At 42.3% G+C, this 12,500-nt stretch overlaps 1 protein-coding gene across 2 annotated transcripts in view; it reads left to right on the forward strand.

Moving 5' to 3' along the window:
- The window catches only part of Trim9 (E3 ubiquitin-protein ligase Trim9), a 276,046-nt gene that overhangs the window by 262,914 nt on the left and 632 nt on the right, over positions 1-12,500 (forward strand). Inside the window, exons 2-11 of one of the 2 annotated variants that reach the window (XM_086530428.1) lie at positions 6,060-6,155; positions 6,782-6,898; positions 7,243-7,359; positions 7,852-8,008; positions 8,766-8,804; positions 10,165-10,304; positions 10,539-10,677; positions 10,848-11,066; positions 11,217-11,389; positions 11,616-12,500. The exon at positions 11,616-12,500 is cut by the window's right edge and continues 632 nt beyond it. In XM_086530428.1, the coding sequence (XP_086386554.1) occupies positions 6,060-6,155; positions 6,782-6,898; positions 7,243-7,359; positions 7,852-8,008; positions 8,766-8,804; positions 10,165-10,304; positions 10,539-10,677; positions 10,848-11,066; positions 11,217-11,389; positions 11,616-11,753 (1,335 nt within the window). In that variant the 3' untranslated portion in view covers positions 11,754-12,500. The remainder of the gene's footprint in view (positions 1-6,059; positions 6,156-6,781; positions 6,899-7,242; positions 7,360-7,851; positions 8,009-8,765; positions 8,805-10,164; positions 10,305-10,538; positions 10,678-10,847; positions 11,067-11,216; positions 11,390-11,615) is intronic. The other variant, XM_086530429.1, reaches the window with a different exon arrangement.

Here is a 12,500-nt window from a genome sequence, read left to right on the forward strand (position 1 = left end):
GTGTACGCAGCGTGTGTGTACGCAGCATGTGTACGTTGAGGAAGGGATATTACAGGCAAACAGATTGAAAGACGAAAGGGGCGACAAATTTTTGCAAAGTGGAAATCAACAGCATGGTTTATTTCTCCTTCACTGCATAAGCAAAAAAATGGTCAAATTTAAGCAAAGGAGAAGACAAGAGGGAAAAAATGTGCAGGAACTTAAGACCTCAAGATAAAGCAGGAGAAAAATTATTACTCTTCAGATGATTTAAAAAAACGATTGATTCAGGTAAAATTCCGGCGATTGCAAGAGCCCCTCTACCCCCACCCTCAACCTATTCCCACACCCACCACCCTCACCCTCACCCTCACCCTCATAACCAGCCCCCACCCCCACGCCCACCCCACCCTTCTCCCCCCCAAACGAGTCTTAACTGGGTCCTGCTCGCCGGGTATAGTAGACGGCGACACGAGACCTGTAACCTGTACCTGTGTTCCAGTTGAGGCTCTTAATCCTGTGTAATCCTGGACATCGTGGCAGCGACGGGATTACGCAGGGCAGGATTTAAGTGGCGAAGGATTACCCCGCCACGAGTGTTGGGTGGAAGGCAAAGGGCGGCGGGGATATGTCGTTTTGGGTGTGGGTGGGGATGTGTGTGTTTAGCTGGGTGGGTGTGTATGTGGGTGTGGGTGGGGGTATGTGTGTATGTGTGTGTTTAGGTGGGTGGGTGTGTATGTGGGCGTGGGTGTTTAGCGTTGTGGAAGATGAAACTTTGGTTTGCGGGAGGGGGGGGGGAGGTGCGCTAATAAGACACGCAGATATAATATGCAGACATGCTTATTGCACAGACGATCATATATGCATACACATATGTACATAGATAGTGCACATGCGCACAGTTTTACATACATGTTATGTATAAAGGTATGTGTACACATATATATTATATAATCATAAATATGAATATAATTTTGCAGACATAGATGTGCGTTGATACATGCCCTATATATTTACGCATATCCATTCCCGCCATCTACATCAGTGTTATGTACACAACCATACATCCATACATAATGAACACCCATCCATCTATCCATCGGTGTGCAGCGCGGGCGGTCACGTGGGCGGCGGTGCAGTGAGGTGCATCGCTTGGATATCAAGTTCCCTAATTAGCCTCGAGTGCTGTTAACCGCCAAACGGTGTAGCGTTACGCAATTATGGATTTAATGATCATTTGGGCGCGGGCGGTGTTTGGGCGGCGTTACGCTAAGGTGTTGCGTGGCGTGACGGGTTGATTGTGCAAGGGTTGGTTGCTTGCTTGGTGGCCGTCTTGAAAGAGGAGGTGGGCGGTTGTCGCTTTTCAGGTTGAGTTTGAAAGGAGTGAATGGGCGTTTTGGAGGAGAAACGCGGGTGGCTTTATGGCTTTATTTATACGGGTGTAGGGGGAGAGGGAGGGGGAAGGATGAGAGGGGTAGGGAAGCGAGGAAGGATGAGGGGGGGGGAAGGATGAGGGAGGGGGAAGGATGAGGGGTGAGGGAGGGGGAAGGACGAGGGGTGAGGGAGGGGGAAGGGGAAGGATGAGGGAGGGGGAGGGGGAAGGAGGAGGGAGGAAGGATGAAGGAGGGGGGGGAGGGGGAAGGATGAGGAGTGGGGGAGGGAGGAATGAGGAGGGGTTGGGGGGGAGGAGTAGAGTAAGAGGGAGGAGGATGTGGCTTTCCCGTGTACTGCAGGGGGTAGGGGCGGAGGGGAGGGGAGGGGAGGGGAGGTGACTTTATTGCACTTCACGGCTTGAAGGTCAAGATTCTCTAAAACAACGACGAGGCCGGGTTGGCGGTGATGGTGATGACTCCGCGGTGGTGATTTCTCTGGTGGTGGTGATGACTGGTAACGATGAGGCCGGTAATGATGTGTGGTAGTGATGATTCAGGTAACGTGGCTGGGGGAGTCGTTCACATCCGCTCGCGAAGACCGGACGCCGCCGACGCCGCTTGCGCTGCGGGTCTTCGCCGCTTGATTGTCACCTCCCTCTTCCTCTTCTTCCTCTTACTCTTCTTCTTCTTTTTTTTAGATTCAACTTCTATTTACAACCCTCTTCTTCCTTTGATCCTTTCTTCATTTTCTTTTTCTTTTTTTCCTCCTTCTCCTCCTCCTCTTCTTCTTCCTCCTCCTCCTCCTCCTCCTCCTCCTCCTCCTCCTCCTCCTCCTCCTCACCGTGAAATAAAGTAATACCAATTCATCCCTTTGAGTCACGCCAGTTTGGTGTTACACTTCCAAATAAACTATAAGAGTTAAATACAAGTAAACACAAGCAAATACATGTGAACACAAGCAAATACAAGTGAACACAAGCAAATACAAGTGAACACAAGCAAATACAAGTAAACACAAGCAAATACAAGTAAACACAAGCAAATACAAGTAAACACAAGCAAATACAATTAAACACAAGCAAATACAATTAAACACAAGCAAATACAAGTAAACACAAGCAAATACAAGTGAACACAAGCAAATACAAGTAAACACAAGCAAATACAAGTAAACACAAGCAAATACAAGTAAACACAAGCAAATACAATTAAACACAAGCAAATACAAGTAAACACAAGCAAATACAAGTAAACACAAGCAAATACAAGTGAACACAAGCAAATACAAGTGAACACAAGCAAATACAAGTAAACACAAGCAAATACAAGTAAACACAAGCAAATGCAACTAAACACAAGTAAATACAAATAAATACAAGTAAATACAAGTATGAACTAAAACAATGACACAGACACGTTAATGTAACACTAAGGGTGTTAGATTATCAGGACATTTTCCTGACAATGAAGGTTAAATGAGTAAAGGTTCAAAAGTGCGAAGTCGAAGCACTGAAAAAACACATGAGTTCAACTTGAAGTCCAACCCATTTAATGCGAAATCTGTTAGAGGGCTTAATTAAAGGTACAGTTGGATTAAAAAAGAGTAAAATGCTGAAAAAAAGTGAGAAAAAGAGTCGTAATGGCGAAAATGTGTTAGTTACTCTTCCTCTTCTGCTTCTGTTTCTGCTTCTTCCTATTCCTCTTCTTCTCCTTATTTTTTTTTTATTCCTCCTCTTCTTCCTCTTCTTCTTCTCCTTCTTCCTCTTCGCCATCTTCTTCCTCCTCCTCCTCCTCCTCTTCCTCTTCCTCCCCCACCCCCTCCTCCTCCTCCTCCTCCTCCTCCTCCTCCTCCTCCTCCTCCTCCTCCTCCTCCTCCTCCTCCCCGTTATACAAAAGAAGAGCAGGAAAGTGGCACGAGACGCAATAATATGGAAGGTACATCAGTGCGAGTCACAGCAGCTTAGAGCTAAATCCGTGTTTGTTGCAGCGGGTGTTTTCCCTGAGCCTCTCCGGCGTGACGCCCCCCCCCCCCACCTCCCCCTCCCCACCTGTTGCTCCCTCGGCCGCGCTGGCTCCGGCCGAAGGGCTGGTGGACGAGGGGGAGGGGGGCGGTCGGTCGAAGGGGGTCCCTGTGCAACTTCTTCAGTAGCTGACGCATGTGTAGATGCGGGAAGTTATGCACATGCAGAGAGAGAGAGAGAGAGAGAGAGAGAGAGAGAGAGAGAGAGAGAGAGAGAGAGAGAGAGAGAGAGAGAGAGAGAGAGAGAGAGAGAGAGAGAGAGAGAGGGAGAGGTTACTTTTTCTTTAATCAATCTATACTCCTTTTTATCTTCCTCATCCGTCTGCCCCTCCTTTCCTCCCTCTTTTCCTTCATTTTCCTCCTTTTCCCTTGTCCTCCTCATCCTCCTTCTTCTCCCCCTCTCCCCTCCGCTTCCCCTTCTCCTATCCCTTCCCCTCCTCCTCCCCTTTTCCTTTTCTTCCTCCCTCCACTTCCTTTTTTTCCCTCTCCCTCCTCTCCTTTCCTTCCTCATGATTCTACTCCTCTTCATTCTTTTCCTCTTCCTGCTCCTCCCTCCTTTTCGTCTTTTTCCCTCCTCCTCCTCTCCTCCTCCTCCTCCTCCTCCTCCTCCTCCTCCTCCTCTCCTCCTCCTTCTTCTTCTTCTTTTCCGTACCCAAACGAGAACACCTTCCCGCTTTATGCCAGTGTTTCTCCGCGCGAATGACTGGTCATAAAATGCAAGCAAGCCGAGATGAAGTCGAGTGAGGTAGGGATGGAGAGGGAGAGAGGAAAGGAGGGAGGGAGAGAGGGAGAGAGGGAGGGAGGGAGGGAGGGAGGAAAGGAGGGAGAGAGGGAGGGAGGGAGGGAGGGAGAGAGAGAGGAAAGGTGGGAGAGAGGGAGTGAGGGAATGTGGGAGGGAGGGAGGAAGGGAGAGAGAGGAAAGGAGGGAGGGAGGGAGGGAGAAAGAGAAAGAGAGATTGAGAGAGAAATAGGTAGAAGGACGTAAAAAAGGGAGAGAGAGAGAGAGAGAGAGAGAGAGAGAGAGAGAGAGAGAGAGAGAGAGAGAGAGAGAGAGAGAGAGAGAGAGAGAGAGAGAGAGAGAGAGAGAGAGAGATGGATGGAGGAAGGGAGGGAGGAAAGCCAAAGCAAAGAGACCGTCACCCATAGGCAAACCGAGAGCGCGAACCGCGGAACCGCCGCTAAAATCACCGCCTAACCCCTTTCGCATCGAAGGTGTTTCCGTAACGGGTGAAGCGACAGCAGGATGAACAGTTAGCCGGCACCGCAGCGGCCGTAAACGCGAGCGGCAGACAGCGCGGCGCGGCGTCGGCGTCGGCGTCGGCGTGGTGCTCGCGTCGTGGGCCTACCCGGCGGAAGTGAGCGATTTGGGGGACCGCGGCGAGGAACCGGCGCGCCAGCCCTCGGGACGTAAATCAACGCGGGCGCCCCGTCGGGTCTCGCGAAGGCTGTGGTCGGGTTGCCACATGGCCCCCAGGAAACGGAAGAAAATCAGACGAAATTAAATGCCAGAACAAGAAAAGTGAAATGAAGCGTAAATGAATCAATACAAAGGCACTAGATACCGGCCTTCCTTCACACTTCTCTTCCATCTTTCTCCTACCTCTCCCTCCTCCCTGTTGCCTTTCTTTTCCCCTTCTATCCCCCCGTTCCCTTCTCTTTTCCTCCCCTTCCTCTTCCCCCTTACCGCCTTCCCATTCCCTATACCCCCTTTCCCCCCTTCCCCTATTTCTTTCCCTCCCCTTCTCCTTTCTCTTTCCCTCCCCTTCCCCCTACCCCCATTCCCCCTTCTCATTCCCTCCCCTTTAAGCTCTATGACGGCTCATTTTTCCCCCTTTCGCTTTGTTGATGCTCTGTTTACTCTGTTGTTTCCAATACGACTACTACAGCTACTTCTGTTGCTATCTTCCCTACTGTATATACTATGACTGCAGCTGCTACAAATGATAACGGAGGGGGGTGGGGGGTACTACTGCTATTACATCATCATTACCACTACCACCATCAACATCAACAACGACACCGTCACCGCCATCACCATCACCATCACCATTACCATTATCACTACTATTATTTTAGACATCCAACTTATGTGACTTCTTTGGACAAAGCACAAACAAACACACGCCAAGTACCACAATCACAACACAACTTCAATGGGTTTTTTTCACAAAGTGTTGTTGTATAGTTACCGCACGTATGTTTGTTCCTTTTGTAGAATTTCAAGTGGAAGTTGTTTCGCTAGTTTTATTTTTTGAACGAAAGTCGAAGAAAAAAGTTTTTTTTTTCAATTTCAGTCCTTTGTGATTTTTTTGTTACCGCTTGTCATATTTATTAGCACTTGATGAAGGGCGGTGTTTGAAATTTTGTATAATGTAAAAAAAAAATTGCAAAGATCGAGGGATCTCTGCATAAACCGTGTCGATTTAAGGTGCTTACATGTCATTATCTTTCCACGAATCTTTTATAGTCACCTTTTTTAGAAGTAGGAAATATAACTCAAAGAAATTTAAAAAAGTAAGTTTTCTGCAGAAATTAAAAGTTTAATGTATCAGTTGTTTCGTAATAACAAACTATTTTTTTTTTTTTTGGGGGGGGGGGGTGTAAAGGTCAGAAACATATCTAATACCGCCCCCCGGAAAAAAAGACAGATATTTAACATTTCTTCCCCCTCTCTCCCTCCCCTACAGACGGAGCTCTCACAGGCGCTCCAGCAGCTCTCTGAGAAGGCGCGGGCGGCCACGGAGTTCATCCACACCCTCAAGACGCTCTCGGAGGAAGTGCACGTGAGTCCTTATTGAAACGGCGCTTTGGGGGGGCTTGGGGGGGCTTGGGGCTCATTCGGCTCAAGTGTGGGTAGGATTATGGCTGGTGGGACGTTTGTCTTGGCACTAATTGTCAGTGTTTGAAGTCTTGTGTTAGGTTCTTAATGTTTGGTTGGCTGGCAGTGCTTTGTGTCATTCTGTTTGGTTCGTACTTTGATCAGTACGTTTTTTTTTTTAGTCCAGATGTAGATGCAAAGAATAACATAGATATAGTAATAGGAAAAATAACATGCATATGTTTTGTGCTTTACAAATATTTTAACACAATTTGGAAATGTTAGCTCAGCTGTCTAGAATATTTGTGTACACGTACGAGTGTGTTGTAGTTTATTTTTAGTTAATAAATTTTTTGTATTGCTGTAAGATTTGAACGAAAGTTAATGGTTTTGAAACACAAAGCAAGCTGCATAACCAAACACTTTGATCATAAACTAAAGAGCGTCACCCTTTTAGTATCTTAGTTGGTAGTTTTGTAACAGTAATGATACAAAGAACTATCACACCACAATTAGTCCTACAAAACTACCCTCAGTCAATAATTAATGTGGTGCGACTCGCCGTCCGTTCATGAGCTTACTGTCTTGCAGGGAAACTGCCGCGAGGTGGAGGGCGTGATCGTGGCGCAAGTGGACGCCCTGGTGGAGGCGCTGCAGGCGAGGCGCGTCGACCTCATCAACTGGGTCAGGAGACAGCGGGATGCAAAGGTACGTGTCATGGATCTGTAGGATTGATCTTCGGGGACTGTGTGTGTGCGTGAGGGCATTTTGACTTTCTTATTTATGATGATCTGTATCCCCTGCGTTCATTGGTCTCTCCGTTTGTTCTGAATTGATCTGTCCGTTTTAAGATTCTTTGCCAAATACGCATAGATAGTGATTATAGCTGTGGTAGGATATTGATTTTGTTTTAAATACTATACATTTTTCCATTTTCTCCCTTCTTCGCTTTGCTTCTCCCTCGGATCTCCTTTCCCTCCCCATATAATCCAAGTGTTTTCCAGCTTTCTTCATTCCTCATCCATTCCTTCTAATTGGGATCCCCTTTCCAGGTCCATTCGCTGAGGGATCAGGTGCAGGAGTACACTCACACCCTGCAGTCCACCACCGCCACCATCCACTTCTGCATTGAGGCTCTGAAGGAATCGGACCCTGCTTCGTTCATGGAAGTCAGTTCCGGATCTTTTTTGTCCTTGGGTTGGGGAGATTTTTTTTTGGGGGGGAGGGGGGTTGTGATTTTGCTGTCATTTATTGGAGATTAAAATAAAAAATCTGATATGATTGATCATACTTGTGAATTGTCGTATTCTAAGGAATGTAAGCGATTGAGAGATCTTTTGTTAGCTCTTGATCATTTTCACCGTCCTGGTTCCATAGGTAATTTTTACGTCGTTTACGTGTCTTTCTCATTAATCCTTGTCATATACTCACTTCGATGTTTTACTCATGCTCATAAAATATACCAGTGTGACACTACCATTTGCTCATTAAATAATATCCTTTAAGACGAGGATCATTCTCAAATATTATCATACCGAGTTTCACATATATGCGTAGATACGAATGAATTTAAAAGGATACTAAATATTTACTGTTGTTCCCTACGTCCTTCCCTTTCCTGTGCCCCCAACTAACCGGTTAACCTCTTGCCTCGTTCCCAGGCCCAGGAAATCCTCGAGGAGCGCGTGAATGCCATGTCCCGCGACTGGGATCAGAACATGGTGTCAGAGCCGAGGGTGCCACCTCACTTCAACCTCACCCTGGATGACAAGACCCTGCTGACTGCCATCCAACAGCTGACCTTCATCCAGCTGAAACGTACGTTGCCTTGGAGGAGGATTATTATTATTATTTTTCTTTTTCTTTTTTTTTCTTTTTTTGGGGGGGGTTGTTTTATCTCTTTTTTTTTGTATTTTTGTTTGTTGAGAGAGATTGATGTGTTGAGAGAACTGACTAAAGCCAGTGTATTAGCCTCATAGAGAAATAACCTTTTTTGATATTTGTTTTAATGTTTGAAGAGTATTATTGTTATGTTTTGAGAGATGTATGTAAAAGAGGTTAAGGACTAATGTAAAGTATATATAGTCATGTAATAAATGGACTTTTTATCCTGTCTTGAGAGAATGCACAAAAGAGCCCATGAACTAAACTAGATTATTTCTGTGTTGCCAATACAGATTCCATTTTTCTTTCTTTCTTTTTTTGAATGATGTATAAAGAAGTCAGACAGTGCCTCTCATATATATATATATATATATATATATATATATATATATATATATATATATATATATATATATATATATATATATATTATATATATATATAATGAATGAATGAATGTATGTATGAGTTCATGAGCCTAAAAAGTCAGGGATAAGTGTGGTAATTACAAGATATAATTGCAGTAATTAATTTGTGGATAGTTTTGCATTTTTCTTTCTTTCTCTGCATGTGTTGCATAATGTCCATAATACCGACTTGTGAATTTTATGGCCTTGACTAAATACATTGCAGTAATATGTGATATCATATTCTACCAAAGTTAACCATCTCTCCTTACATGCTGTCATAGACCCTGTTGTAACACTACAAGAGACAGATGATGGAAAAGGTGTGGTAAATCATATAGAAAAATCTCTTAGTTTTTTAATCTCTAATATATTATAGATATAGAGACAGCATGGAGTGTTTCCAGTTTACTTAGTTCAAGCATTATTTCATTAATAAATTATATACTGGTATCCATATTATTTATTTATTTTTAGTTATAACTCGCATTTTTTAAACCTGTAGTTTCATTTTTGTAGTGTGTTAATATTGATTATCAATTACTATTTATTTAAATGACTTAGATTGAAGAATTAGTAGGTTAAAGTTGCTCCACTTGTGATTTGTTTTCCTCTTTGTAGTGCCATAGTTTATCCATTTTTTTATAGTTTTTGACAAGAAAAAAAAAACATGCCTGACTTTTTCCCTACTACATTTTCTTGTTCTGTTTATTTCTCTGACATTGTCTTTTGGCTCAATAATTATTACCCTCTTCATATTTTTTGTTGTACATATGCACTCCATCTTCTATTTCCTGTGATGCTGTAAGGCCAGAAACAGAATGGCATCAGATATGGTTATAGACAAACTACAATCTTTATGATGGGTGAAAAACTTTTATGGCTATTTCATTTCTTATTTTCCTTCCCAAATATTTTTTTTTCTTCAACCTATATGCGAGCTTATGGAATTAAAACCTACTTTCTTCTAAGCTTGTAGTTAAAATAGCAAAACCTATAGCCATTGTGAATTATTCTTTCTGAAATTATAGTGCTGTTTAGATTCGCTAACAAACATCAAAAGATTGTGCTTATCAGTAATATCAATACTTATTCTCACAATTTCATAATGTTATTCTCCCTCTGCATGTGAGCACCAAGCTTCTGTCTGCACAGAACTTATCACAGAACTGCAACAGACTCAAGTGGAATGCAAGTTTTCCTCAAGATTTCTGTCTTTTTTTTTTTTTTTTAAGCAAATTGCAGATGTCTTGAATTTACTTTCATTCTTATCAAATAAACCATAAGTAATTAGAACCAGGGAAACTTCCTGTAAAAGTAAGGGATAAAGATAACTTAAAATATTCGATGAAACACCTTGATTGTGTGTCCATGTCTTGATTTGATAAGGATTGCAAGTTTTATAAAGGAAATGAATAATTTTTTTTTTTTTTTTTTTCCCATGAGGGTTATTGACATTGAATTTATATTTTGGTCTTGTTTCCTATGTTAAAGGGGTAGCTTTGCATGGTGTGAATTTTTCTGTGATTGTTGTTTGTCTGATTCAGTGATTTTTAGCGCCTGGGAAATTTCCAAACAAGACAAAATATATCATAAAGTACCTTATCTATGCATACAGACACACACATCTTTATTTATGTGTACATTTATATATACACATGTTTAATGGTTTGTCCTTTACAGCTCCTGGCACCCCCTCCATGATCCCCGAAGAATGCAGTGCCGAGAACAACAGCGTGACCATCGCTTGGGCTCCTCACCACACCTCTTGCGTCACAGGCTACACACTCGAGATAGACGATGGGGCCGGGGGAGCTTTTAGGGTATGTTATTTTGTATTCCCCTTTCTTAACTGCAGTATATATTTTTTCTTGAGAGAAAGAGAGACAGAGAGAGAGAGAAAAGGTGATTTTCACAAAGCTGAAAATATTTGACTATTTTTTTCATCATGTATTTCATAAGTTATCTTGGTCTTTGCCTCCCTCTTCCTCCCCCTATCTTATTCAGTTCTAAATTCCTTATGAGTGATACTAATCCCTCTGTTCTTGGTTCTACAGGAAGTATACTCAGGGGAACAGACCGTGTGCACCATTGATGGGCTCCACTTCAACTCAATCTACAGGGCCAGGGTTCGGGCCTTTAACTCGACAGGGAATTCACCTTTCTGTGAACCCCTTTGCTTGCAGACTGCAGAAGGTTAGAAAGAAATGCACTGGATTTGGTGGATGTTGGAAAAATTCTAATGACTTTTGTTTATATAGACAAGAGAGGAAATAAAAAGAAGAGAAAAATCATCTCAGAAAAAGCCTTTTAAGTTTAGCACCTAATCCCTTTATTTATTTATTTTTTTTTTTTTCTTTTCGTAGTGGCTTGGTTCACATTTGAATCAAGTCATCCAGATGTAACCATTTCTGCAACCGGATTCACTGTCAGCTGCGACTCCTATGAACACCGTGTGGTCCTGGGCAGTGTCGGCTTCTCTCGTGGAGCACATTACTGGGAATATACCTTGGAGAGATATGATGGAAATGCAGATATTGCCTTTGGACTGGGAAGAATTGATATATGCAAGGAAATGATCCTTGGTAAGTGGTGGTAACTTTAGGAACTGGTTTTCAGTCATATATGTATAATATAGTGATATTACCAAGTTGCTTTATCCTAATGGATTGTGAGGGTTGATCTTAGAAACTACCATGTAGGGTTTTGTTCACTGATGATTGGAATTCTTGCAGGCAAGTGTGGAGGCAGCTGGAGCATGTACATAGACAGCGAGAGATCATGGCTGATGCACGGAGGAGAGCACTTCAACAGGACTTCGGGCGGTGTCAGGGCTGGGGACACAGTCGGGATGTTGCTGAATTTACCAGAAAAGACACTTAGCTTTTTCGTGAATGGGGAACTTCAGGTAGCTGGTTTTATTTATATGTCCATTAATAAACTGTATTTGTTTACTTTGAAATATTCTCTGGGGATATTAAGTAGTGCCTGTATAAAAAAAAAAAAAAACTTTTGAAAGCATATGCAAAAGCCTAAGATGGAAAAAAAAAGATTGATTCATAGGGTATGGATGTAATATATTTCAGCTTCTTAATATACATATTAGTCCGTCACTAACCACTTCCTTTCTACAGGGCTACGTTTCACTTGCTGGAGTGACGGGGGTCCTCTACCCTGCCGTGAGCCTGAACCGGAGTGTGGTCCTTAACCTGCAGACTGGACTCCATCCTCCGCAGGCACTTGCAGAGACTCCCGTTGCTGCTAAAACATAGATATGAGGTTTTCCACAATTATCCGGAATATATTTAGCTGTACTAGTATTTTTTTTTTCATTTTTTTTTCATTTTTGGTGTTACTATAGTATTGGCTTACTGTATGTCTTTGACTTACTTTATTATCTTTAACTGTTTTAGCTCTTTGTATTAACTGAGGGATTAGATATGTTTCTTTTTGTTCCTTAAAAATAAGCCTTCAACATACAAAAAATGCATTTGTTTTTGTGTTAGTCTTTGTGTATATACAATGTGAAATTTGACTTAAGAAACATTGGTTTAAGAAAGTACTTTTTTTTATGAAATTCATTCACAGGGTGAAATGTATTTTTTTTCCTGTTATATTGAATAGTTATACCAAGTTGTTTTCAACAGTAATTTTTATACTGTCAGGAAGTATGTGCCTCCATTTAGCACATAATACTATTAATTTAGGTAGTGAGTGGCTTGTCTGTTCAAATTTAGTGTCCTTTATGTGATAACATCGTAAGTGTCAGCAAGTTTATTGCTTGGGTTATAAGATCTCATGGTATGTCATGTCCCCCTTTTTTTTCTTTTTTTTTTTTTTCCTTTTTCTAACAACTATCTTTTTTATTTTATATGATGATGACTATCAGGTGGTGATATCTGAAAGAAAAGAGAAAAAAATGACATATCATTGTATATATTGTACATAATTTGCATATTCATTGTCAACTTGATTACCTGTATGATTATGGTATAGAACTAACATTTATTTACTATTTT

The sequence above is a fragment of the Penaeus japonicus genome, unplaced genomic scaffold (assembly GCF_977035675.1).
Source record: "Penaeus japonicus unplaced genomic scaffold, GWHDUDI00000001_assembly GWHDUDI00000033, whole genome shotgun sequence".
NCBI lineage: Eukaryota > Metazoa > Arthropoda > Malacostraca > Decapoda > Penaeidae > Penaeus > Penaeus japonicus.